Here is a 25,501-nt window from a genome sequence, read left to right as displayed (position 1 = left end):
GAGTGAATTAACAATTTGGAAACAAGACAAAAAAGGATCCAAGGTTTCAGAACTTTAACACTCTTGTGCTACAAGCCCCTAGTTTTACAATTTTGAGCTCCTAGCTCGACACTACAACACACTAGTTTGTTCAAAGGGCAGAAATCCCCTAAAAAGGAGCACTTGCTCCTAATTACAATATCGAGCCTCCCAGAGGCACTATTACAACACTAGAAAAGAGCTGACCCGCTCTCAGTTTTTCAAGCTAATTCTAGGCAATAATTTAGTAAACAACAAACTTATGAATACAAAATTTCTTCAAATAAAGTTCCTTCACTTCGCACCAGGGTGCATGATCATAGTTTTTGTAGTGACATCTGTTGCAGAAAGTCCAAACTTCTTGATAAATGGTAAACAAAACGCGTAGAATTTTATACAGTACTGGAAACTTCACAAACACAAAATTAATGTGGTGACATCTTCTGAGTAAAAGTTTAAGTAGGTCTAGTTTCAAGTTCAGTGTTTCTCCTGTAGAGGAGTTCTTTTAGGCGCAACATTTAAATGTGCGGCGTGCAATAATAATCATGATAATATGCATCTACTGTATCTTCGTTATAGACACTAATGCCTTTCAGAGTTCAGTCTGCAAGCCTCTGTGAATGTATTAAACGTCTCCACAATCCTCTCTGTGTAACTAGCTCAGTGGCCTCGTTTAGTTCCATACGTCTTATTTTTAACTCTTTAGAAATTCGGTCCATAATTCTCCAAAGTAACCTGTTCTCCTCCATTCGCCTCACATGACCTCACGACCTCACGACCGAAGCCGGTTTATGCGTACAGCTTCATTAATCGAGTTAATTCCTAACTTAGCCTTTATACCTCCTCATTCCGAGTACCCTCGTGCCATTGTTCCCACCTGCTTGTGCCAGCGATCATTCTTGGTACTTTCGTGTCTGTTACTTCTAAGTTATCAATAAGATATCGTGATTCCACCCAATTTTCACTCCCATAAAGCAAAGGTGGTTTCAAAACAGACCGGTGTAAAGAAAATTTCGTCTAGCAGGTGACGTTTTTGTTACAGAATATTGTTGATCGCAACTGGGAACTCACTGCACTAGCTTTTCTGCACCTTCATTCAATTTCACTAACTATTTTAGTTAGCTAGTTAGTAATGTTTTATTTTACCTGGTAAGATTATGGACCTCAAGCCTTCTCTTCCATCTAACCAGGCACTGAAATATACATTTATTACATTACAGGTACAGATTAAATGAATAATGATACACAAATGATGAGTGAAGAAATTACATTAAAACAAGTTAATATAAATAAAAGGGAATAAAACTAATATCCTACATGTAAAAAGAAAAAGGTAGTGCATAAAACTTTTACAACATTTGAAAAATAGAACGATTAGGAATTTTTTAACTAATCTTCTAGCGGGGCATCCATGAAAATAGAATTGTGAGTAGCAGCATCACGTTTGCATAATGTTCCTTACTGGTGCATAAAATATCTCCAAAGTGCTTCATTGAAGGTGTGAATAGTGCTTAACCATCTGATACCTTCGGGAAGGAGGGTCCACTCACGACGGGCAATTACTGTGAATGAATTATTGTAAATGGCAGTTCTGTGGGTAGGTAAAGCAAGGATGGAATTGTTAGTAGATCTAGTGTTAAGACTGTGATAGGATGAGAGTTATTTGAAATGTGAAGTAAGGTAAAATGGCTGTGAAGAATGAAGAATTTTATGGAGATGGCTTAGGGTATGTACAGTGCGACGGATTTCTAGTCGGTAGATGGTTATATGAAGGAGTTACAGGGTCATTGTATCGTAGATTACAGACGTATCTCACGCAGCATTTTGACTACGTTGCAATCTGCTCAATAATTTGCGCCCGGAGTCTCTATAAATCGCATCGCAGCAGTAGAAACGAGGGAAAACCAGAGCTTCTACCAGCATTTTTAAAAGTTTATCACCGGGCGAGTTGGCCGTGCGCGTAGAGGCGCGCGGCTGTGAGCTTGCATCCGGGAGATAGTAGGTTCGAATCCCACTATCGGCAGCCCTGAAGATGGTTTTCCGTGGTTTCCCATTTTCACACCAGGCAAATGCTGGGGCTGTACCTTAATTAAGGCCACGGCCGCTTCCTTCCAACTCCTAGGCCTTTCCTATCCCATCGTCGCCATAAGACCTATCTGTGTCGGTGCGACGTAAAGCCCCTATCAAAAAAAAAGTTTATCAGGAAATACTACCATCCTTGGAGAATACATCTCTTAATTACTTGCACGATCTACCGGTTTCAGTTTTGTATTTTCAAGCCGACATTCAATTTTTTTAGATTTCTTCCCCGCCGACATTACTTTACTGTTTGAAAAGCTAATTTTCATATCATACTCACTGCGCCTGTTTTCAGGTTCCAAGGTATTATTTTTCAGGCTTTCAGCACAGTACCCCATCCTCCTCCATTCGCCTTACATGACCCCACCCTGAAACATTTACATGCGTACCGCTTCACTCATCATGTTCATTCTTAACTTAGCCTTTATTTCCTCATTCCGAGTACTCTCCTGCCATTTTTCCCACCTGTTTCTGGCAGCGATCATTCTCGCTAATTTCATATCCGTTACTTCTAGCTTATGAAAAAGGGTACCTTGAGGCAACTTGAGGCAAGTCGTTGGCATAGGCCAAACTTCTAACTGCATTTCCACCGAACTGAATCACTTCTTGCCACTTAATACATTTCAGTAGATGATTCATGTAAACCATTAACAATAAAGGTGAGAGATTACAGCCTTGTCATGAGTTAATAATAATAATAATAATAATAATAATAATAATAATAATAATAATAATAATAATAATAATAATAATAATAATAATTGTTACGGAGATATCCGTGGTAGTTAGAGGTGAAAGAAAGTGCGGGCTGGAATAGGTCTCAACTACAAAATTAAAGTTAATTTAAAACTTTAACAAAGGTTATATTTTCTTTTCAAAATCAACAATTAACAAAGTATAACAGGTACCAAGTAGCAGATCAACAAATTAACAAATTACAGTTTGTTACAAGATTTGGGCTTCGAGCCCCAAGTCTAACTCCTGAGCTCTCAGCTCACAACCGCAATTGCTGAAGGGCAGAAAACCCCAAAGTACGAGGAGCACTTGCTCCTAATTACAATGTTAAGAAAAAGAGCAGACCCGCTCTCAATTTTACAAGCCTATCAAAGGCTACAACAAACTTCATTTCAGACTGCCCTCAAGGCACACCAAGAAACAGGGGTATTAGATACCCAACCTACAGGGCCTTTACATGAGGAAAAACAAACATCAGGTTAAGTTACTGGCCCATAATGCAAAATAGAATGTAGGCGATAACTTGCACTCCTACACAACGTTTTTGTCTAAAAACCTAAACCTATGTGGCGCTAGGCCGATGATACAGGGGCTAATCCCAATCTGTGGAGGTGACTAGTCGGCAAAATAAGTTTAAGACTTTAAGAAGGAAGAGAAAAACGGTTACGAAAACATAGTCACCTCAAATTCAAAATGAAGGGGAGTTCGAGAGGGTGAAGCACTCTCTATCCCCGCTTTATAGTAAAAGAGATTAGAAGGTTTTACATACACAGAAAGGAAATTTACATTTGAAAGGAATAGGTTACATATTAAAGGCTTCGAACCCTCCCCGAGAGTTAAACTGATGAGCTAGCGAAAAATAAAGATGTTAACAGGCCTTTACCTTGTTGAAGAACTTCTGCTTGAAGAAAGAGGCGCATCCTGCCCCCTGCTACATATTCACACACTAAGAGAGATGTTACTGAAGTGGCACCGAGACAAGAAAATCAGCAGTTTATATACCCTCGTGGAACATTCGAGACCTTTCATGAATGATAACAACCCGCCCACAAACTTTTATTGGCCAACAGCAAAAACTAATACACAAGATGAAAGAAACACCTTATTGGTGGAAAATTAATTACGTAAATTCATGATTGGTTACATTCTAAAAAGGGCGGAAAGAAAGGATTTATATTGCCAACCCACAAACCACAGAACAAAATTTAGTAAAAATAAAACTTAGGAATACAATATTTCTTCAAGAAAGTTCATTCCATTTCACCAGAGTGTGTTACCATAGTTTTGGGTAGCAACATCTGTTAGAGAATGTTCAAACTTCTTGATACGGAGCAAACAAACACAAATCAAAATAACACAGTTCAGAACACTTCAAAATTACCAAATTTACAGTAGTGACATCTTCCGAGAAACCGTTGAGTTAATACAGTTTGTTAAAGTTCAGGCTTTCTCCTGTAGAGAGGTTCCAACTGGCGCAATATTTGAATTCGCGGCGTGGAGGTGTACCGCCCGGTACAATAATAATAATAATTGTAGCGGGAGGTACACCTCTACGCCGCACATTTAAATATTGCGCCTTAAAGAACACCTCTACTGGAGAAACAGTGAACTTGAAACTGGACCAACTTACAAATTTTCTCTAAAGATGGCACCACTAAAATTTTGTTATTGTGAAGTTTCCACTACTGTGTGAATTTCAACTCGTTTTTGTTTTCCATTTATCAAGAAGTTGGGACATTCTCTCATAGATGTCACTGCTAGAAAACTATGATCATGCACCCTGGTGCGAAGTGAAAGAATCTTTTGGAAGAAATTTTGTATTCAAAAGTTTTTTTCTTACTAAATTTTGTTCATTCATCTTTGGGTTGGCAATATTTATCTTTTCTTTTCCCCAGTTTTGAATTTAGCTAATCAGGAATTTCTGTAATTTATTTTCAACCAATCCCGTATTTCTTCCACCAATAAAATTGTGAGAGTGTAGCTGTTTTATTCGTGAAAGGTCTCGAACTTTCCCCGAGGGTTTATAAATTGCAGATTTTCCCGTCTCTTGGCCATTCTTCATCGTCATCTAACTGTGTGTGTGTTCAAGCAGGGGGCGGGAGGCGCCTCCTTCATCAGGCAGCAGTTCTTCAGTAAGGTAATGGCCAATTAACATATTTATTTCTCTGCCCCGAAGTTTAACCTCAGGAAAAGGTTCGAAACCTTAAATATGTAACTACTCAAAAATATAAATCTCCTGTCGGCTCATGTAAAATTTCATAAATCTTTAACTGTAAACCGGGGATAGAAAGTGATATACCCTCTCGAGTTCCCCTTCATCTTGGTTTGAGGTACCGCATTTGTTTCTGCAATGTATTGAAGTTATCTCCATTCGCGCTACCTCAGTAGTTTGGGATTAGCCCCTGTTTCGTTGGCCAAATGCCCTATAGATTTTTAACTTTTTTGGGAGCTCAATCGTGGACTCCATTCTAGTTGTACTCGCGCCGTTTATTGAACCTGTTCTTTTTCACTAAGGCCCCGTAGGTTGGGTACTAGATACCTCTGTGTAATACGATGGCTATTTGTAAAGAGTGCCTTGTAAGGCCAGTGATTATTAGATTTTCATATTGTGTTGCCTGGAATAGGCTTGAGAACTAAGAGCGCGTGAGCTCTTTTTCAAGTGATGTAAAATTGCCTCTGGGAGGCCTGACATTGCAATTTTGGGAGCAAGTGCTCCAGGTATTAGGGGTTTTTTGCCCTTTAGGTAAATGTATATTCTTTGTAAAATCGATCTGGGTACCCAAAAATTGTAAAACTAGGGGCATGTAGCCCAAGAATGTTCAAGTTCGGAAATCTTGGAATTTTCTAAGTCTTGTTTCTAATTTGCTATGTCATTGTTATTTCACTAAGTGAAAAGTTGTTAAAGTTTTGTTATTTTTCGAAAAATATAACCTTTTGTTAAAATTTTAAATTAACTTTGACTTTGTAGTTAGACCCATTCATCCCGGCACCTTCTTTCACCTCTGCTGGTCCACGGGTAACCCCGTAATAATAATAATAATAATAATAATAATAATAATAATAATAATAATAATAATAATATGGCCTCAACTACTTTGTGAAGGAATGTTTAAATTCGACGCCATGGAGGGTGCCGGCGCGTTTATTTCGACGTTCCGTTTTACTCTGTCAATTGATATAGTTCGATCAGCAGTGATACAAATTACTCAGGTTATTTATTAATTTTGACGGACAAACACCAAATGGGTCACCAAAGATATTTTTTGCATGCCGACGTCGTACGGCATGAAGTGTCAAATATCCGACCACCTCTGTCGAGTTTAAAATCTGTGATCATGAGATCGGATGCCGACCTTCTACCACTAATCCACAGAGGGAACTATTGGGTCGATGCTTGCTTTGAAAGTACAGAAGAAACTCGATTATCAGAATTCGTGTAAGTGAACATCCGCTTAATCGAATTCAAGATTACCGGGCGAGTTGGCCGTGCGGTGAGGGTCGCGCAACTGTGGGCTTGCATCCGGGAGATAGTGGATTCTAGCCCCGCTGTCTGCAGCCCTGAAGATTGTTTTCCGTGGTTTCCCATTTTCACCTTAATTAAGGCCACGGCCGATTCCTTCCCAATCCTAAGCCTTTCCTATCCCATCGTCGCAATAAAACCTATCTGTGTCGGTGCGACGAAAAGCAAGTTGTAAAAAAAAATTCAAGATTTAAAAAAACTATACACAGAGAGTAATAAAATAAACATACAGTACAATAAGGAAATAATCGTGAACAATTATGAAGTCTCAAAATTTGAAATCTAGCACGGTTTGAAGAGCTCGCTAATTTTTTTGAATGGTCTTCATCTCTTTCCTCAGGGTTAAATAGCGAAAATGAAAAAGTATGTTCACGTCCGGATAATTGAAGATCCAAATATTCAAGTTTCTACGGTAGAGGCCCACATTAAGTATTAACCCTCACATTCACCTTGATAGACAAATTCTCAGCGAATCTTCCGTAGTGCGAACCCGTGAGAAATATTCTGCATACCTCATTCTGTACTGCACTATTGAGTGTCTTGTTTAACCACTCTAATGGACATGAGACGGATGTTAAATACAATATCTTAAACCGTAGTAGCTTAAAAGCACTAGTAATTCCGCGATAAAGGAACACTTGTTTCAAAAGAGGTTCAGTTTAAAGAATACTTGAGTTCGTTGCAGTGATTATTTAGCTAAGAGAGTTCATAAATAGTTTTGCTTTGTAAAGACAGGAGACGTGTAATTTACTGATAAACAGACTCCCCTTGAGACGACGAGTGGGTATTGTGTAGCGTCATCGCTCTTATCCAATTCCTCGCTTCAGAGAGCAGTGTTTACTCGCTGTCGAGAAGTAAAGTATGTGTGTGTATACACGACAATGATTGTGCTAAATAATTCCACTAGCAACTTATGACAGTCACCCCTCTTCCCGACCTCTCTTGGTCAACACTTGTTCCCTTGCTTGGCCGAGTGGTTCAGGCAGGAAGGTGGTGAGAATAAGTTGACGGGTTCGATTTCGGTGGTATATGAACGCGTTCATATATGGCAATCTCGTGTCAATAGATTTTCCAGTGCGTAAAAGAACTACTGCGGGACATTCAAGCAGTTTGGTGTCACAGATACTATAAAAGTAGTTACCGAGACTTAAAACCAATATTATAGTAATAATAATATTTTTGTAAAAATTGAAAATCCGCAGCCTGTTTCCATTCATTCGACCGGGTCAGGAATGGAATGAATGAAGCCCCCATCTAGCGGCGAGGATAGATACTGTACTCGCTGCCGAAGCCTGTCCCACTTCTCTGGGGCAATGGTTAATGAATGACAGATGAAATGAAATTATATTGGAGAGAGTTGCTGGAATGAAATATGACAGGGGAAACCGGAGTACTCGGAGAAAAACCTGTCCCGCCTCCGCTTTGTCCAGCACAAATCTCACATGGAGTGACCGGGATTTGAACCACGGAACCCAGCGGTGAGAGGCCGGCGCGCTGCCGCTCTTACCAACTAAGACGAAGTATACCAACATACATTATAATTTAAACACTGAAACTGTAGTTCAGTAAGATGAGAAACCTGGAGGCAGTTATATAACGGGTGTGGGACAGTTACATGAGACTCTTGTATGTTGTACAGGTGATTCCTCAGTAACTGGCTCGACATCTTCAAAGCGCAGGGTGCGACGGTACGTAGTGTATCGTCCGAATTGAATTTCATCCGAATTCTAGCAACAGGCAGCTAAGGGTTTCGTTTGAGGGCTATCATCCTAACCATGTTTACTGAAGCTTTAAAATCTATTGTTCACAGGTGTACAGTGCGGTAAGGTCCATTGTTAGTGCCAGACAAGACCGCGTGCCCTCTTTAATTGGCACCTCTATGAAAACAGAGGTGGGCCTGCACTCGACATACACGACACGGAGTCATAAGTGACCCACGAACGCCAATGAGAATAATACATGGACTTTTAAGTGCAGTTTTTATAGAGTGTTATAGAAGCTTCACGTCTTCATGTATTTCTCAGTCTTAAATCTGTCAACTGCTGAGGCATTTTAATGTACGAGCGTAATGCTGGAGATGTAAGCAACGAACAGTGGTGACCTTAAATAAGTGTTGGCTGATAATGTTATTCATCAAGCTGAACCTTTGATGTTCACGATTACGAGCGTAACTGGAAAGTTAAAACTCACTGACAGAATGACGAAATTAAAAAGGAAAGAATCCAATGTAGAAGGTATATGTATGAAATCAGAAAGCATACTGTAATGTGTGGAGTTAAGCATAGGACATACGGCTTACAACCGCGTTTACTCCAGATTACAGTCCTGATGCCGTACAAACAAAAGATGTGTTAAATTTAGTAATACACTGTATGGGTATTTGAAGATCAGTAGGTGTAAACCTATTATCTGTTATCTCAATAGGTTTGCATTCAATATGCAGGTGCGCGCGGCTGTGAGCTTACATCCGGGAGATAGTAGGTTCGAATCCCACTATCGGCAGCCCTGAAAATGGTTTTCCGTGGTTTCCCATTTTCACACCAGGCAAATGCTGGGGCTGTACCTTAATTAAGGTCACGGCCACTTCCTTCCAACTCCTAGGCCTTTCCTATCCCGTCGTCGCCATAAGACCTGTCTGTGTCGGCGCGACGTAAAGCCCCTAGCAAACAAAAAATGTGCAGGTGGAACAGAGGCGGGGCTTCGTTTTCAGAATTTTGTGCATAGCAACAGCTACTGAGATGTCGCGCCGTTCTAGAAGTTTCAATCATTATAAATGTATGTATTATGAGGCTGTGTGTTCATTACGCCCATCATTTGCAACTAAAGGAACATATGAGTTTTGTATCCTCTGCAGTTTGATGTTCAAAGTTTCAAATAGATCGTAATATACGACTGAACCATCGTCAATGATTGGGAATATCATACTTTGAACAAATAGCTTTCGCATGTGAGGTGGTGTACACGAGATGTTACGTTTCATATACAACTTTTTCTGCTCACTTTTAAGTATGATCACATCAGGGAAGCTTCTGTCGAAAATTAGACCTAGATTGTGTCACTGTAAAGCATAGGTTGGCAGTGAGTGATCCACGTTCCTTGAGCTAACAGCATGAGTGTGGGCAGAGCCGAGAGCAGCTGACTTCTAATAGTTTGTGCTGTAGAGACTAGATGGCGGTATGCAGAGTCAAGGCGCAAGCAAAGCCACAGCAATGTACCTGGCTGAGTATATTGTGTTTTCGCAATAGAGTCGTACAGTTTGTTTGTCGTTCATTTATTCTGTATTCCTAAACAAGCTTTTATGTTGGCCTGCAGCATTTCTATAAATACAGGTAGTAGTCCAAGGAGTATTTAGTTATTACATGTCAAAATTAATTTTGTTTCCTACCCGTAACTTTATGTAATGAATATAAGTAAACGTATTTACTTAGCACATGGCGTTTGTATACAAAATAACTTATTTTGTATCCTCGCCATAATCTAATGCACTGAATATAACGAGGCATCAGGCACAATAAAACTGTTAAAAATGTAAATCTGTTTAGATACGCGCCCCTTCAATAGTTTTAACTGAGAGCCGTGCAAGCAGCTGCTAGGCTGTTCCTTCTGTCAGGCGCATACTCTACTCCTTTACCTGTCTTAGCTGGAGCGCTGCTCATGGTGCCGAATTGTGCCCTCCTTTGCTGTAAAGGATATCTGTGTCTAGAATCTTTATCGCTGGGAGTGACTGGAGGTCAACAGTTCTTAAGAAGTTTTGTGTAACCTGTGCAAATAAGCTGGGTCTTAGCCACGTTTAATTGGATGTATAATTTACGGTCCATTCGATCAATGGAGAGATGTCATGATTAAAATGATTTATACAAGAAGGTGCGTTAGTTACAGGGAGTATGTGACAGAGAGATTGGTTTAGAAGAAAACTAACAATTTATAGCCTAACAACATGTTCTTAAACATTACAGATAAAGGTCACAAAAGACAGGCATTTTAGGCATATTTCACTTTCACTAACAAGCACAAACTCTATTGATGGTACTAAGCAACATAAGTTCGCTGAAAATATAGGAAAAGTGATGAACAAAGAAATGTTTGGCTGTGTCTAAAGAGCAGACTTGTTTTGCAGTGTACCAAATTAAACAGGTCTTGTGCAGTGTGTATTTTGTATATCGTGAAGCTACCATTATCGTTATTTGTGCAGTTCTAAATCACCTCTGTGATAAGGATCTGCTATATTTTTGCATGCTAAGAGCATTCGACACGGATGTCAGGTGGCTTAGTGGTTCACCTTGTCCCTGAGCGTAACATTGACTCCCATATAGTCCCGAAGTGGAGGGACAGACAAAGCGGCTTGATAATCTGCCCCGCACGAGCGCACATCAGCTCCACTGTTACAAACGTTAACCGTCCGATGACATAAAATGATTCACATGATAAGTGTTCCGAGAGTGCTTGGAGACGTGCTGGGAAGTCTGAGACCTGGAGAACATTTTAGAATTATTTGTACCGAGCGAGTGGCCTCGTGGTTTGAGTCACGTAGATAGTGGGTTCGAAACCCATTCCTAACCCTTTCCGGTCCCATCGTAAGACCTATCTGTGTCGGTGCGTCGTAAAACAAATTGAGAAAATTACTGCTACTAAACGTTTTCATTCCTCCCATGAAGGGGAAGGCGGGCCACCTAGACGGTGACGCCGTCTCTCAGGCCAGGAGATTTGTATCGGAGAAGAAGATGTGCGGAGAAGATAAGAAGGGTGGCGGCCATGGCCTATACTAGGAATTGTCCCGGCATTCGCCTTAGTGCAGGAGAGTGGAAAAATACGAAAAACAATGCTCAGGACAGCCAATGGTGGGGACCATCCCCTCTCCGTCTCCCAAATACAGAAGCGCTAGAGACGTAGCCGCCCCTACACTGCTCGGTTGGTCGGTTGGAGTGCAGAGCTGTTGGACCACGGACAAGCCGTGACCACTTGTGCGCCGAGACCCACTCTGCATCCACCGACTTAATGAAAAAAAAAAATGAACACTTTTACGTGTACTAGGCTCCATCATTTCATATTTGTTAATTGTTCCCTTGTCAGCTATCTCATTGGATTCTTCTAACAAAAGATATTCCTGAAAGTACGCCCAGACCTGATAGCGGAGGGGTAATGTCACTGGCTTTTAACCAAGGTGGCCACGGTTCGAAACCCTGCCAGTGCATGTGAGGATTTTTAAATGACAGGTCTTGTTCCTGTTGTGTGTATTCTACGTAAAGCTGATGGTCCTGTGCCTTTCACCTTGATGTGGACAGTGGCGTAATATGACAAGCTTGTTTTACATTTTTGTATAAATGAAGAGTCCAAATGAATACTATTGAATCTACTATTTTCTTACGGTTTTGGTGACGCCAAGGTGTCAGAATTTTGTCCCGCAGGGGTTCATTTATGTCCCAATAAATCTACGGATACGAGCATGGCGTATCTGAGCATCCTCAAATACGAGTCTGAGCCGGGATCGAACCCACCTACTTCAGCTTAGAAAGCCAGCAATCTATCATCTGAGCCATTCACCCCAGCAGGTATTTTCTTCTCCCACATGTTACGTCCTCACATTTTTATTAACGTCGATTAATAATAATAATAATAATAATAATAATAATAATAATAATAATAATAATAATAATAATAATAATAATAATAATAATAATAGGAGGATGAGAAGGAATAAGAAGAATTAGTAGTATAAGTAGAAAAATAAGAATGAGAAGAAGAGAGAGGAGGCAATTTCTCATACTATATTTTTCTATCTTAATGTACTTCTTAGAAATTCCCTTTCAGCTGGCTGTTATTTCTTTTGATCCTCCTATGCCTCCGGTCAGTTCATTATACATAGATAACATGTTTTGTACGGTATTCTTTTAACATCCATCGGTTGATCTTTGTTCCATTATAGATTGCAATCCCTTACGACAGAAAACTCTGTTCTGTTGCTAATTTCGATACTCAGAACAAGAGGAAGAAGAACCACTTCCCTCGTAGTAAATAAAATGGCGTATGGCTTTTAGTGCCGGGAGTGTTCCAGGACATGTTCGGCTCGCCAAGTGCAGGTCTTTTGATTTGACTCCCGTAGGCGACCTGCGCGTCGTGATGAGGATGTCATGATGAAGACGACACATACACCCAGCCCCCGCGCCAGCGAAATTAACCAATGATGTTTAAAATTCCGGACCCTGCCGGGAATCGAACCCGGGACCCCTGTAACCAAAGGCCAGCATGCTAAACATTTAGCCATGGAGCCGGACTCTCTCGTAGTGCTATGCAGGAACACGGCTAAAATGAGCAAAATGACTACCTTTATTATTATTATTATTATTATTATTATTATTATTATTATTATTATTATTATTATTATTTTAGGCCAATTGGAGACCACGTTAAATAACTTACGCAATTTTATAAGCTTTTTTTGCATCCCAGAATCTCTCCATCCTCACTCCAGCTTCATTTCTTCATGAAAAATCCTTGATGTTGTTGGTCTGTAATCTGTACCGTACTCGATCTGAGATATCCTCCGCCCGAGACCAGCCCTGCCGAAGTCCTGTCTGACTTCCTGAAACCACTCATATGAAACATCAAATATATTATTTATTTATTTATTTATTTATTTATTTATTTATTTATTTATTTATTTATTTATTTATTTATTTATTTATTTATTTATTTATTTATTTATTTATTTATTTCATGTAATGTTATCTTAAAATTTTATGGTATAATATTTTGCATAAATGTTTATAATCGTATCCGCGTGAGTTCAAAATGAATACAGTCGAAACCGGTTATAACGACTCCGAAGGGATGATCGTTGTAGGATAGTCGTAAAAACCGGTTTGTTGTTGTTCTTGCTAAAAATCTGTACGTTTTAGGCTGCACGCTTACACGATTAATTAAATGAATTAAGTTAACTCTTCAAAACACATGGGTGAAAAAAGTACTGTATTTGCAAAACAGTATTTGTGGAGTGGATCTAAGAGGAATTTTTATTCTAATCTTTATACAGTACGTACGGCATTAATGGAAATAAAACCTACAACCTGTTTTTCAGTCATTGACCGGGTCAGGGATGTAATGAATGAAATATATATAGGCTGTTATTACAATGGGGTCGCCACTCCCAAGGTGATTTATTAATGAGTGATAAATACGGCAATAATATGACAGCAAAATATAAAATAACGACAGAGGAAAGAAGTAGCAACAATTTAATTTATCATTAATGTCGCACACGGTCTTGGCTTTCCAAATTGTAGAAATCGTTGCGTATGATGCACCCAATTCCTTCGCGATGTTGGCGTTTGTTTCCCCATTTTCTAATCGCCATATTATGTGTGGTTTTGCTTCAGTATTAAACACTTTACCTTTCTTTTGCGACATCTCGCCTTGGCCATTTAACGGACAGACTGATTTGAAATCTACACTCTACTGAAAATGAAAATCCACAGCCTGTTTTCAGTCATTCGACCGGGTCAGGAATGGAATGGAATGAATGAAGCCCCCATCTAGGTGCGGGGATAGGAATCATGCCGGCTGCCGAAGCCTGTCGTACTACTCTGGGGCAATGATTAATGAATGACAGATGAAATGAATTGATATTGAAGAGTGTTGCTGGAATGAAATATGACAGGGAAAACCGGAATACCCGGATAAAACCTGTCTCGCCTCCGCTTTGTCCAGCACAAATCTCACATGGAGTGACCGGGATTTGAACCAGGGAACCCAGCGGTGAGAGACCAGCGGGATGCTGCCTGAGCCACGGAGGCTCTTCTACTGAAAATAAGAGTTTGAAAACAAGCTTTACATTGTTGCCAGCGATTTCCAAATACTGTACGTAACAAACAATAATCAACATAGGACGTTATAGCCGATACATTTATCCGAAAATGCCGTAAACATGTGATATGTGATATGACGTATTAAGCGATTATTTTTAAATACACTGTTTATATAGGATTTAGACGGGGCCGTTAGGTTTCACCGGTATGTCCAATACGTTGTTGAAAGCGATGTCGCTATAAAAGGTTTCGACTGTAGTCGTTAGCGTTTATATGTTCATATATACACATATTTTTGAGGAGGTTGAGCAAGGATTGCCTGTATCCGCGAACCCAAAAAAACAGGTCGCACCCTGAACTCTACAAGAAATATTCAGGAAAAAAAATTGCTAGTCCCTGAAGTAGTAGTAGTAATAGTGACGGATGTTGGTGCGTTAGTCCTTGCCAACCAATGAAGGCCATGCATGCATGCATGCTTGGTAAGAGTTAGTGAGTACAGTACGGTATAGTAAGATGTTGGTGCGGGAGAGGGCGGACGCGGCGGGTTGGTTGCCATGGACACGGCCAACACAGAGCAAGAGAGAAAGACTCACACATACACACAGAGCAGAGTGTAGCTCGGCTGGCAGCATCCCGGGCTGAACAGGGCGCGGTAGCGCATCGCATCTCCAGTATTCTGGTTCTCTTCTCCGCTCGTGTGTGTGTGCGTGCGTGTGCGTGTGTATGTGTGTAACCTTATAATATACATATATATTTTTACAGTTCTACATTTTTTATACAGAAACCATGCGTGCTACATTTTTACAAGGCAATATTGCAACATGTGATACAATTAACTCAAGTCATATCATTTAACAATAGTCTTATTACTGTCATTAAAAATATGTGATCATTTAATGTTTAAGTGAAACCAAGCTATGCAGTTAATAGAAGTGCTCCGAAAGCAATTTTTAGTAATGTTTTTCTTGATACGCCACGAAGGTTGTGAGATTATTAAGAGTGAATTTCAATATTTGGTGATAAATAAACATATGTACATTAATTTATTTTGAGTTGCACGTGTGGAAAATATTTGCACAATTTTTTCGATTCTTTATGCTTGCAAGTGAAATAATGACGACAAGGAAAAAGTTAAATGCTAGTCGTAATAACAATTGTTGTCATAGCAATAATACTTGTAGTGGTGGTTCTAATAGTGATACGATGCCTGTCTATTTCGATAAAGTAATCCTTCACCGGATAGCATTTATGGTGTGGCATACTGCACTCCATTTGGAACGGGAACAGGTGTGTTGGCTTTAAAGTCTTCCGTGTCTAGTGTGTTTTAGTGTATTTGTGAGTGAAAAGTCTTACGTCTCGCCTAATTCTAGGTTCTTCTTTCATTGCAGCACACGCCATACGATGCGCCGACCAAGAATCCATCGAAAAACAAACAGGTAAGACACATGTAGCCACTTTTGACAGTATTATCTGAATGGTTTTTCACATATTGTAAATATACCACCTCATAAATAATTTCTATGTTCTCCTGAATGAACATACAGTAAACTAATCTTGTATTTCTTATGGTTTAGTGTATATTTTACAAGCGTGTAAACGAGGAGACGATGGATTTATCACCACCTGTAAAGGAACATATGTACACTGCGGAAGTGTCTTGTTTGAGTACCCAAGTTCACCGTGTGTACTGCGGCACGGCGCATCAGATGATAACAACATCAAATAGACCGTATCGATGCGTAGGATAACAGCAGGGGAAAAGTGGAATGGACAAAAAGTCCCTGGCAAGCCATAGAACTTCGTAGAAACATTTAAAGGGTATCTGTGTTTGATCCGAAAGATATTTACATAATCATACACTAGATTTTCTTGTGGATAAAGTGTGTAATGTCCCACTTCGCGATAGATCGTTATCTTTGATAAAGATTCTAGCGTACTTTCTTCTAATTTTAATTACAATTGTGTTCTCAAAGCTTTCTTGTATTAATTAAATGCATCGAGAGCCTCTTAAACTTCAGTTCATTACGAATACTTTAATCTTCCTCTGAATGTTACTGCTGTCAATTCTACATATAACTCTACCCATTAAATCTCAAATGCAATAGTCAAACTTGCTAAAATATGCACCTATGACGTTCGTTAAACTACCAGCCTCTAGAACGTCGTAGAAGTTGAAAATTAACCGTGAGATATAAAAATAAGGTGAGAAAATAAACTAATAAACAATGAATCTATTACTTCGTAAGTAATGAGACGTACAGATTTCTTAGAAACGAATGCTAACCATGGGTCCTTAAACTTTCGATTCAATTAATCACAGTATCACTGGCCATACTTCAATGTCGATGACAAAAAAAGAAAAAAAAACTAACACAGTCCCATTTCTTCCTTATAGGAAATATTAAATATATTGAAATTCACATTCTTGGGAACACTTGAACTAAATTATTTACAGGATTAAAGGAATTAATGTCCTTAATATCATAGGTTTATTCACAGTTAACACGGGAACTCAGTTTAATTCATTACGGTAATTAATTAACTAATAATAATAATAATAATAATAATAATAATAATAATAATAATAATAATAATAATAATAATAATAATAACAGAGGTCATTTTTGTTAACATAGTCATCTATTAGTCTGTGCATTTCAGAAGTACTGCAGTATATGCCATAGGAATGAAAAGAAGTCCCTTAGAAGCCTAGCCACTTAAACGAAGTGATGCAGACTTTGTTCAGGGAGATAGCATTGAAGGCATTGAAGACTAGATGGCAGATAAAGAGAGCACATTATCATTGAATTCAACTGTGTTCTCCCTTGTTTGCGTATAGCATGCACAAAAGAAACGTGCACTATAAAGCTCGAGTACACAGTGGGACATTGTATTTCATGCAGAATGTTTATGATGAAGATGGGCGTGGCTGCAAGAATTAACGTCCGGATGAAGTGTCTACCGGATTTAGCCTCGTGACGACGTCCTTCAAACGGTATTCAACGGACACGAATGTGCATCTTACCGATTTTATTGCAGCCGCTACACTGGACATAAGGATCAAAATAAGCTGTGAGGGGAATTGACGTAATTATTACAATAGAGCACGTGTATGATGACATAGGCCTACTCCTAAAAAAATTATAACGATGTGACCTATCCACTCCTCTAACTTAATAATTAATAATAATAATAATAATAATAATAATAATAATAATAATAATAATAAATTTATTCAATTAGTTTTTAAGTCCATGTTACATCCAATGATTCTACGCATTTGTATACACACTTCTTGCACACCATTTACGGTACCAGGACCGCCTCCATCTGGTCCATCATTGTTTGCAAGTCCTCCGTCCACAACTCGTTATCCAAGTTGCCTCGTCTGAAGTCGATTAGCACACTCTCACATGTTCTTTTTAGTACAATGGTCTGTAGGTAGGCCTGTAGCTGTTTGCTCACTGCCAATTTGTCCATGTGCTTCTTGAACAAGTTGGTAACTAGCCCGTCCCATGTTATTACCACAGGGACCATCGTCACCTTGGCCCCATTGTACATAAGTGAGAGTTCGTTGGCTAGCATCTCGTACTTTCTTCCTTTAGTGGTTTCGGTCTGTTTCAGGATATTTTTGTTTGTGATTCCAACTTCAATTAATAGGATTTCATTCTTTACAAGGTCATGTATCATCAGATCCGGTTTATTGTGTTCAATGCGAAGCTCAGTCTGTATGATGACGTCTGACTTTATTCTAATTCGCTGATTGGATATGACATTTTCAACTTTATAGTTCTTTATTTTCCTAGAATTATTCAGCCCATACTTTTTGGTGAACATGAAATGCAAGCATCTGACAACATCATTGTGGCGTTTCTTGTAGTCCAAATTAAGCATTCGTCCACATTGTGTTGCCAGGTGATCTAGTGTCTTATTGCCCTGGTTGCAGTGTGGGCACCTCTGGAATATACTCCCATGACTAAAGAAGATGTTTCTGTCTTGTATCTTACAGAACATTCCTTCTTCCTGTGGAGATATATTCCCCCTCATTAGCCATAACGATGACTGTTTTACGTCAACAAATTTCTCCTGTTGTTCACGGAACAATGTGGAATGCATTGACTTAGCCATGATTCGATCCATTCGCATCTGTTTCTGTTTCTGTTTAACTACTTTTACCGTGACATCGTTTCCTTCCTCAATTAGGTACTTCCGTTTCAAATGTTCTTCAATCAGTCCAAGATGGGTTGCATTTCTTCTTTCACTTTCTGCGATAAACTTCGTTCTTGTGTTTGTTGCCAAATATTTACATAGTTCTAGTAAAATCAATTCGGCCTTCTCAGAAATATTTTGTAGTCCTCTTCCTAACTCATGTCTTTTCAGGTACAGTCGTTCCATATTACCTGCTGTTCTGACGATATTATGCTCTCTCAAGATTCCTCTCACCTTCAGATCAATGTTATTAAATTCTTCGTGCTCGTACGGGATCAGGCCAATATAATAGTTAATAGTTGATAACGCGTACTCATTTATTGCTGCAAACAGGTTTCTCGCGTTCAACTTTGTTTGGCATACATTTGTTACCCGTGATTCGATCTTGTTGGCTATGATAACTTTATTCTCGGGTTTAATTACATTTCTCGAGTCTTCTAATATTCCTAGGTATTTGTATCCTTCCACGTCATTTACCTTCTCTCCAAAGATATGGTTCGAATTGATATTGTTCGCTGACTTTTGCTGATTGATTGTAAAACCCATGTTGTTGAGACATTGATTCGTCCACTGGCTCAGCTCGTTCAATGTCTGCACATCTTTGGCGAACAATTTAATGTCATCGATGAAAATGAGGTGGTTGCACTCAATTCTTCCATGTTCATCTGCTTGGATCTTCTCGCAGTTCTTATTTAGAATTCTGCTTAATGATTCCATAGCAATTACGAACAACTTGGGTGATAGAGCATCTCCTTGTAATATTCCTCTATTTATTTTCACGTCACCGACCACTTTATTTCCACATATTAATGTTGTTCTCTGTTTGTCAAGTGTTCTATTGACAAATTTAATGATGTTTTCTGGCATATGTATCTTCCGTAGGCATTCAATTAGGTATTCATGTGACAACGAATCATATGCTTTCTGAATGTCCACCCAAGCAGTACACAATTTATTATTGTACTTTTCATTTATGGTTTTGCTTATAAGTGCTTGTTCCTTAGCGCCTTGACATCGGTTGCGTGTTCCCATTTGATTACTTGAGATAATATTGTTCACGTCACAGAAATCATTGACTATTACCGTGAACACTTTGCTGATTAATTTGAATAAATTTGAAAGGCATGTAATTGGCCTCAGGAGCTGCGGTATGTTTGCATTCGGGACTTTTGGAATCAAATATGTTATCCCAGCATAAAGCTCTTCATCGATCAAGTCTGGGTTTTGGATTATTTCGTGGATTAGTTGTTCTAACCTCTCATGTAGTGCATACATTCTCTTAATAAAGTAATTATATACAAAATCAGGTCCTGTTGCTTTCCAGTTCGCAAGGTACTTTATACAACTGGATATGACCTCTTTTATCTTATCTCTATCCATATCTACCTCCACTTCCGCTGGACTTAGTTCTTGGATCAGTTGTTCATAATCTTGTCTTTCATCATATTGCCAAATTGTAGTCCAAAAGCGTTTGGATTCTTCAAGATTAATATCTTCACTTACTGTAAATCTGTCGCCTTCAAGGTCACGATAGAAGGTCTTCCTATTAAACTCAAACTTTCGGTTTGTGTTTCTAGATGCTATACGATTTTCAGCTATCACTATCTTCTTCTTGTAAATAGCTATTTTCTCAAGAATCATATCACGCATCTTCTGAATATCACTACTCTTGTTTGAATGAATTCGATTTTCTCTACACATTCTAATCAACTCTTTACTTGCTCTTTCATTTGGGCGGTGGGCATCAATTATTTCCAATTTTCTATTCAATTTGTTGATCTTGGCTTCGATAGAGCTTTTCCAGACAGATGCCTTCTTTTCTTTAGCTGTCACCATCTCATACGTCTGTTGGCATGCATACAACACATCATTCATTTCGGCGATCGTGGTTATTTGCTGTTCTACTCGTTCCGATTTTATGATTACATTCATCATTTCGAATATTTCTTGATTTATTTCCTGGCTAAATATTTTCTTAGTTCTTGTTTTTGCCTCTTTCTTCTTACAGTATTCATCAATATTTGTCAATAACGTTCGTTTCACTTTGAGGAACAAGTCTGTGTTCTTCACCATAGATGGCATTTGTATTGCATTATTTTCTTTGAGGTTATCCGTTTCACATGCATTAATATTCTGACTCTTGTGTCTGAATCGATTGTATAAATTCCTGATATCAATTTGACGAGCTCCTTGGTCAAAGCGTTGTTGAAACTCTTTGGTTATTTTCGGCCACCATCCTCGGGGCATCCTGCTAAACCGTGCATCAATCATCTGCTGCAATCTTTCGATCCATTTTACTTTGTCGCATTCTTTAATCTCATTGACTAATGTTACAAATATAAGCTCTTTGTTTTGTACTTCTGCCGTCTCGACCATGTTTGGGTCATCTTCCCCCTCTCCCTCACCTTGTTCCACAGCTGTAGATAGGATAATTAGGTCGGTATCTCGCGAGGCATCGTTTGATTCTTTCAGTTTATTCGATGATTCGATGCTCGGAGTAACCATTTGATTTTGATCACGCGTGATTGTGTTAGTAGATGTTTCCATTTATCACCAGAACATTACGCGAACGACCCACATTAGCACTAGGTGTATAACTGCGCTCTAGTGTTGTTTCCTCACAACTCAAGTGATAGTACCACAAAATTATTGTTCCAATACGCCTTTAGCGGTGATCTTGTGAACTACTTATTACGTTTCGATGTTGTCTAAGCTTCGAACCTAACTCTTATTCGTTTAGGTTAAGTACCTTCATGCAACCGTAGTTCGTGATTCTTAACGACACTAAACATTTCACACAGACTCACCTTAACGTCCGTTGATCAGCGTTTGCTTCTTACACTCTTCACAACTAATACAGTCTGCATTGTGAAATATTGCTCTTATAAGTACCAATTCACTATCACTCGCAAACGATACGTCCTATCACACAGCCGCCATCATTGAATAATAATAATAATAATAATAATCCTCCATGGCTCAGACGGCAGCGCGTCGACCTCTCACCACTGGATACCGTGGTTCAAATCCCGGTCCCTCCATGTTAGATTTGTGCTGGACAAAGCGGATGCGGAACAGGTTTTTCTCCGGGTACTCTGGTTTTCCCTGTCATCTTTCATTCCAGCAACATTCCCCATTATCACTTCATAGCATTTATCAGTCATTAATTAATCACCTTGGGAGTGGCAACCCCATTGTAATAATAGTGTATATATGTTTCATTCATTACATCCCTGACCCGGTCAAAGACTGGAAAACTGGTTGTAGGTTTTCATTTTTCAATAATAATAATAATAATAATAATAATAATAATAATATATTGGCTTTAGATCGTCAACTACTTTAATTTCTTTGGAAACGCCGAGATGCCGGATTTTTTCTGCTCCGGAGTAGTTCATTTACGCAATGGTAAATCTACCGACACAAAGCTCGAGTGTTTGAACAATTTCAAATACAACAAGGCCAACGACGAATCCCGTGAGACTTCCGAAGTTAAGCAACACTGGGCGTGGTCAGCACTTGTATGGGTAACCACGTGTTATTGGTTGGAGGAAGAGCAGAAATGAAGTGGCCACTCTACCCCATGCACATTCCAGCTCAGCACACCTGGTCATTGGCCCTTGCCGTAGCTGGGTGTTTCAGAAAGTTGTCAACTTCTAGGTCCTTGGTTATATAAGATTGTCGCACTGAGCCACTTGGGATCAGAAAGCCTGTGTCACTCAGTCTGGCAATAATAGTAAGTAAACTCGTGTCCTCATCGTGAGGTGGTGCAGCTCTTTTCAAGCACACCCCCAGTGTAGGTGAACTGCATGTAGCATTTTAACCGTATATCAGCTCTCCTGCCATTCTTAAATTTCTGACAGTATCGGGAATCGAACCCGGGCCTCCGAGAACGGCAGCTAATAGCACTTCCGTTACGCTACGGAGGCGGGCAGTCTGGCAATAATAATAATAATAATAATAATAATAATAATAATAATAATAATAATAATAATAGTAATAATAATAATAATAATAATAAAACTTAACGTCCTTTTACTCCTTGCTGGGTTTTTTCTCCGCAAGCTGCGGCCTTTAGTCCAGATAATCTTGACTTATTTTCTAACATAAAAATCTAGTAATAATCCTATATTTCTTATGCAGCTAATAAGACATTTAAGAAACAGAGCCGGCCCCGCGGTGTAGGGGTAGCGTGCCTGCCTCTTACCCGGAGGCCCCGGGTTCGATTCCCGGCTAGGTCAGTGGACTTTTACCTGCAACTGAAGGCTGGTTGGAGGTCTACTCAGCCTACGTGATTAGAATTGAGGAGCTGTCTGACGGTGAGATAGCGGCCCCAGGCTAGAAAGGCAAGAATAACAACCGAGAGGATCCGTCGCGCTGACGACACGACACCTCGTAATCTACAGACCTTTGGGCTGAGCAGTGGTCGCTTGGTAGGCCATGGCCCTTCGGGGCTGTTGTGCCATGGGGTTTGGTTTGGTTTGGTTTGGTTTGGTTTGGTTTGGTTTGGTTTGGTTTGGTTTGGTAAGCAACAGACATTTTACATTTAAACATTTAAAATTGCCAACAATCGGAAAATATTTCGGAGGGGAGTAGTACATTGGTTTAGCTGCTGACTTTCCGCCCGGTTAATTCCCTGAAAATACTTCGCACCAGCGACCCTATAAATATCTGGGATAAGCCCAAGAAAGTTTAATCAGGAAATATTTCGTAAGATATTATTCGAATCTCCCTTTAAAGTCACTCATCTTCCTGGAAGAGCATTAAGATAACCTGTATTAAGCACTTGCAAAATTGCTACCGACCTGAGCCGGAGTCGATGCCGCTGTCTGGTGAACAGAATGACAAATGACTTACTGCGCCACTGGAGTCGGTTTGAATGTAGTAAGCGAGCGTTGAACCAACTTTTCTGTGCAACCAGTAAAGACTGCCCCTTCAGTGAATGAGAGAATGGGAGAGGGGTCTTGAGAGACGGGGTGGAATAATGTGGTATAGCTTGGAAGCGTTTTGTTTCATAGAGTTTACATTTGGAATAAAGTTACACTGATGGAGGCTGAAGGAATCTTATACAAGACACATTACCTAGTCATGCAGCCTAGCCCCGGCGAGCGATTAAAAAAAAAAGGCGTGAAAGAAGAATACAAAGAGCTCAAACGAAAATGTTGAGTAAGATGTCACGGAAGACAAGGAAAGACAGACAGAGAAATGAAGACTACTGCTGCTATAGGGTGAGTTGCCTCTGTGGATCAGTGGTAGAGTGTCGGTCTCCGGATGCGAAGATAGCGGGTTCAAGCCCGGCAGAGGTAGTCGGATTTTTGAAGGGCGGAAAAGAATCCATTCTACACTCCATGTCGTACGATGTCGGCAAGTAAAAGATCTCTGGTGACACATTTGGTGTTCACCTGGCAAAATTCATTAAATCTCAGCCATAGACGCCCAAGAGAGTTTCGGTTTACTCGGTCTGCCATCTAGTAGGCCTAGAGTAAAACAGAACGGAGAAATTGACGAGCAGAGAGCCAGATGGCGTCAAATCGAAATGTCTGCACACGGTAGCTGAGGCCACACGATTATTATTATTATTATTATTATTATTATTATTATTATTATTATTATTATTATTATTATTATTTTAGGGTGAGTCTCACAGGAGTTTCCGTCTTACTTGCACGCCGGATGTCGGTAAATGGAAGCGCGGTCACCGTCACAACCTTTCCCGTACGCCCATCAACTTCGATGAATGGATAATTAGACAGAAACAGATAGAAATAAATAAAACTTATACATTTGCAGCAAATGTTGAAAATTTTCTCCCTAAGCCTGGAGACAAGCGTTGTAGCGTGTGATATTATTCCTGTTCACTCTCCACAATTCAGCCTCATGAATCTTCAAATTTTCGGTGCGAATTGCATTTTTAAAACTCTACAGCATACGAAAATAACGCTGTTCAGCACTTAATTCAGATGCCGTGAAATGCATTAAACCGATCAATTTCTGCCATATAAAAAGCAATTAGGCTGTACGGAAGCGTATCCCTGACTTAATGAGACATGACTTTCCTGGGCGAGCTATATGGGTCAGGCAGCTATTAGATCAACCACTCACCCAAACAGGAAACAGGGAATAATCGGCAACTCAACTGAGACTCGCTCTGTACCACCACCACCACCACCACCACCACCACTACCCGGCCTGAACGAATGAGTATGAGGAATCGGTATGTCTCATTGCGATTGACGTCCACTTCCTAGACTGAGTCGTAATGGATAGCCTTCAATCCGATGGGGCCTGGGGCGATTCCCGGCCAGGTTGCGGGATTTTAACCGCGAATATTTCATTGAAATGATTGGGAGATTGGGTGTTTGCACATTCCCTATATTTCTTTACAATTTGGTTCTCTACTTCAACCTTCTCATACGACAGATTTCATTCTCCTCCAGACAGGATTTTCCCAAAAACGGGATGCATTCGGGCAACAACTGTTACACAAAATTATTACATATTTCAAATGGCATGGTGAAGTATATTCTTTCCTATACAGATTTTAAATTTTATTTTTCTCCTTAGTTTTACTTTGTAACACAGTTTCATTAAATTGTGTGGGAAAATTATTCGGAGCATACGCAGAGATAGTAAGTATACAAAAAAAAGATGAGTGGTATCAATCGTGGCGTTCTGTCTTATTGTAGGTTCTCTCACAAATTGTCTCCGCGTTGTCCAGTGCTCGGTAAACATTTTAGTTGTCCAGGACCTCCTATTCAGTGTCATTCACCTCCTGTTTCCCCATTGCGACCTCTTTGCCACTTTCACCGTACATGGCATGGTAGACACTTCTGACGAATACAGTGTCCCGGATAATATGTTTTTCTCCTCTCAATAGTTATTTTGTTACTTCGGTCTTTATCAGTTCTCTTCATCCCTTACCTTCTTCATTCAACCGGTGATCTCCATTCTACACCAAACCACATTTCATTCTTAGGATTTACTCTTCTTCAGTCTCGTGTATCAGCACTATGTCAATTTTTCTCAAGAGTTTCTTCGTGGGCAGCACTGTAATTTCTCCTTAAAAAGGCCTTTCGGCGCAAGCGTTATTTTGCTCGTTCCCAAAAGACCTGCCTTATTTCAATTACTCATTCAGATG

General features: G+C 39.7%; 1 protein-coding gene across 6 annotated transcripts in view; it reads left to right on the top strand.

The window, feature by feature from the left end:
* The window catches only part of by (blistery), a 1,249,231-nt gene that overhangs the window by 521,985 nt on the left and 701,745 nt on the right, over nucleotides 1–25,501 (top strand). For all 6 annotated transcript variants that reach the window (XM_067145280.2, XM_067145277.2, XM_067145276.2 and 3 more), the window contains one exon: nucleotides 15,543–15,590. In XM_067145280.2, the coding sequence (XP_067001381.2) occupies nucleotides 15,543–15,590 (48 nt within the window). The remainder of the gene's footprint in view (nucleotides 1–15,542; nucleotides 15,591–25,501) is intronic.

Source organism: Anabrus simplex, chromosome 4, assembly GCF_040414725.1.
Source record: "Anabrus simplex isolate iqAnaSimp1 chromosome 4, ASM4041472v1, whole genome shotgun sequence".
In the NCBI taxonomy this organism is placed as follows: Eukaryota; Metazoa; Arthropoda; class Insecta; order Orthoptera; family Tettigoniidae; genus Anabrus; species Anabrus simplex.
Note: the sequence above shows the minus strand (reverse complement) of the source record. Positions and strands in the feature narration are given on the sequence as shown.